General features: G+C 68.5%; 1 protein-coding gene across 1 annotated transcript in view; it reads right to left on the bottom strand.

The window, feature by feature from the left end:
- The window catches only part of ASF1B (anti-silencing function 1B histone chaperone), a 9,457-nt gene extending 9,146 nt beyond the window's left edge, over positions 1 to 311 (bottom strand). Inside the window, exon 1 of the mRNA XM_026660291.2 lies at positions 178 to 311. Coding sequence (XP_026516076.1) covers positions 178 to 286 — 109 coding nt within the window. The 5' untranslated portion in view covers positions 287 to 311. The remainder of the gene's footprint in view (positions 1 to 177) is intronic.
- Between the last annotated feature and the right edge of the window lie 1,828 nt (positions 312 to 2,139).

The following is a 2,139-nucleotide window of genomic DNA, read 5'->3' on the forward strand; positions in this document are numbered from 1 at the left end:
ATGGGAGTGAGGGGGACCCCCCCCCGGCACTGGAGTGAGGGGCGGGGCTATGGGGGGGCTCCCAGGGCTCATAGGTCCCAGGGCCGGAGCCGGAAGGTTCCCCCGTTGTCAGGGGCCGCTGGGCCGTAACGGGGCCAGGCCGGGGGGGGGAGGGGGTCCCGGCCGGCCCGGACTCACCGTGCGGCAGCGCCTCCCCGCACTCGAACTGCACCTGGAAGCGCAGCGGGCGGCCGAACGGGCTCGGGTTCTCCAGCACCGACACCCCCAGCACCGACACGCGGGACATGCCGCCGCCGGGACCCGAACCCGCCGCCGCTCGCCACAAAGCAGCCCCGCCGCCCGCCCGCGCGCGCTTGCCGCTGCCGCGCGCACAGCCCACCAATCGGCGCGCGTCACCCCACCAATCGCCGCACTTCGCGCCGGCACCAAGGCCCGCCCGGCCCGCTCACTTCCTGCCAATCGCCACGCCCTCCCCCTCATTCGCCAATCGGCTTGCCCGACTCCATCCCCGCCGGGAGCCGCCTGCGACCCATCCGCGTCCGCCTAACATTCCTCCCCGCCAATCAGCGCGAGCGGCAATTTTTGGGACACAGATGGCCAATAACCAGCCAGGTCGCTCGGACGAAGGAGGCGGGAGGACGGGGACGAGAGTCTGACCAATCAGAAGGGGAGATGAGGCAGAGGCTGTGTGTGTTTTTTTTGTTAATCGCCCGAAGCTTGGAGAACGCAACTGCCCGGCGGGGGGGGAGCCGGACTGCGCCAGTCCCGAGAGCTCGGCCGGCGCTGGGTGGACGGACAGAGGGCGATGGATGGACGGACGGACAGAGGGGGATGGATGGACGGACGGAGGGACAGAGGGGGGTGTCCGGGGATGGACGGACGGACAGAGGGCGATGGATGGACGGACGGACAGAGGGGGGGGGCCGGGGAGGGACGGAGGGACAGAGGGGGGTGGGGGGGAGGCTGGACAGAGCAAGGGGGGCCGTGGGGGCCGTGGATGGGACGTCTCACAGCGACGGAGCGGATGGGACCTCCCAGCCCTGAGTCCCAGGCAGGGGAACAAATCGCGAGGGGCAGGGGAGCCCCAGGTGTGCACCAGCTGACCCACAATGGGGGTGGAGGGTGAGCAGGGGGAAGCCAAGCGAGGGCTGATCAGGGGAGGGGGATGTTGGGGTGATGATTGGGAGAGTTGGGGGGCGTGGAAGAGGCCTTCCCCCCACCCTGCACTAGCAGAGACCGACTCGTCCCCTGCACCAGTCCCAGAGAACTCGGCTGGGGAGGTGGGCGGTGGGGCCCGCCCAGAGCTGGAGCTATGCTGGGAAGCAGGGTGACCCCAGAAAACCCGCCTGGCCCAGTCACGCCCAGCGGTCCGGGGTCAGGGGAGGGGGTAGAGCGGAGGGGGGACCTCAGGAAGGGGAGGCGGGGCTACGATCCAGACACCAGGGCCCCGCCTGAGTGTGGGCCTGGCGCCATGGAGCCACTGGTGCCATGGTAAACCCGGTACTGCCTGGGTGGGGCAGAGATCCAAGCAGGGGAGGGGGATCCATTGGGAGGGGCCCAGGGAGGGGTTGGGTGAGGGGCAGGGAGGGGTTGTGCTGGGTTGAGGGGAGGAGATCTTCCGGGGGGAGGGGGTGGAAGGAGGGGACCACTGGGGACAGGTGGGGGTGAGGAATCACGGGAGGGGTGAGAGAGTAATTGGACTGAGCCTGGGGTGGGGGACAGGATTGGGGGTGATTCTGGGTTGGGGCGCAGGGTCCAGGCTGGGTAACTCCCCCCATTGCCGACAGAGGGGCACTAGCAGCGCTGGGTGGGGACAGGGCAGGGCTAGCAGAGGGCTGCAGGTCAGGATTGAGGGGCACTGGTAGAACTGGGGGTGGGGGACTCCGGAAATTACCCCTGTAAAGGTGCCCTGAATGCTTGTCAGAGAAGCATGCTGGGAGTGGGGCTGTGAAGCCAGAGCCCAGCTCAAGGGCTCTGGGTCCCATTGGGCTCTTGGAACCGGTGGGTGACGGGGGGGGGCTGGCTTGGCTCTGGCTCCATGGGCCATTGGCTCCCAACGGGGCTGGCACGTGCTGTCTCCAGCCTCCCAGACTCCACCACCTGCAATTAACGATCTCATCTTCATTAGACACCGTTACA

The sequence above is a fragment of the Terrapene carolina genome, unplaced genomic scaffold (assembly GCF_002925995.2).
Source record: "Terrapene carolina triunguis isolate 2854851 unplaced genomic scaffold, T_m_triunguis-2.0 Scaffold746, whole genome shotgun sequence".
NCBI lineage: Eukaryota > Metazoa > Chordata > Testudines > Emydidae > Terrapene > Terrapene triunguis.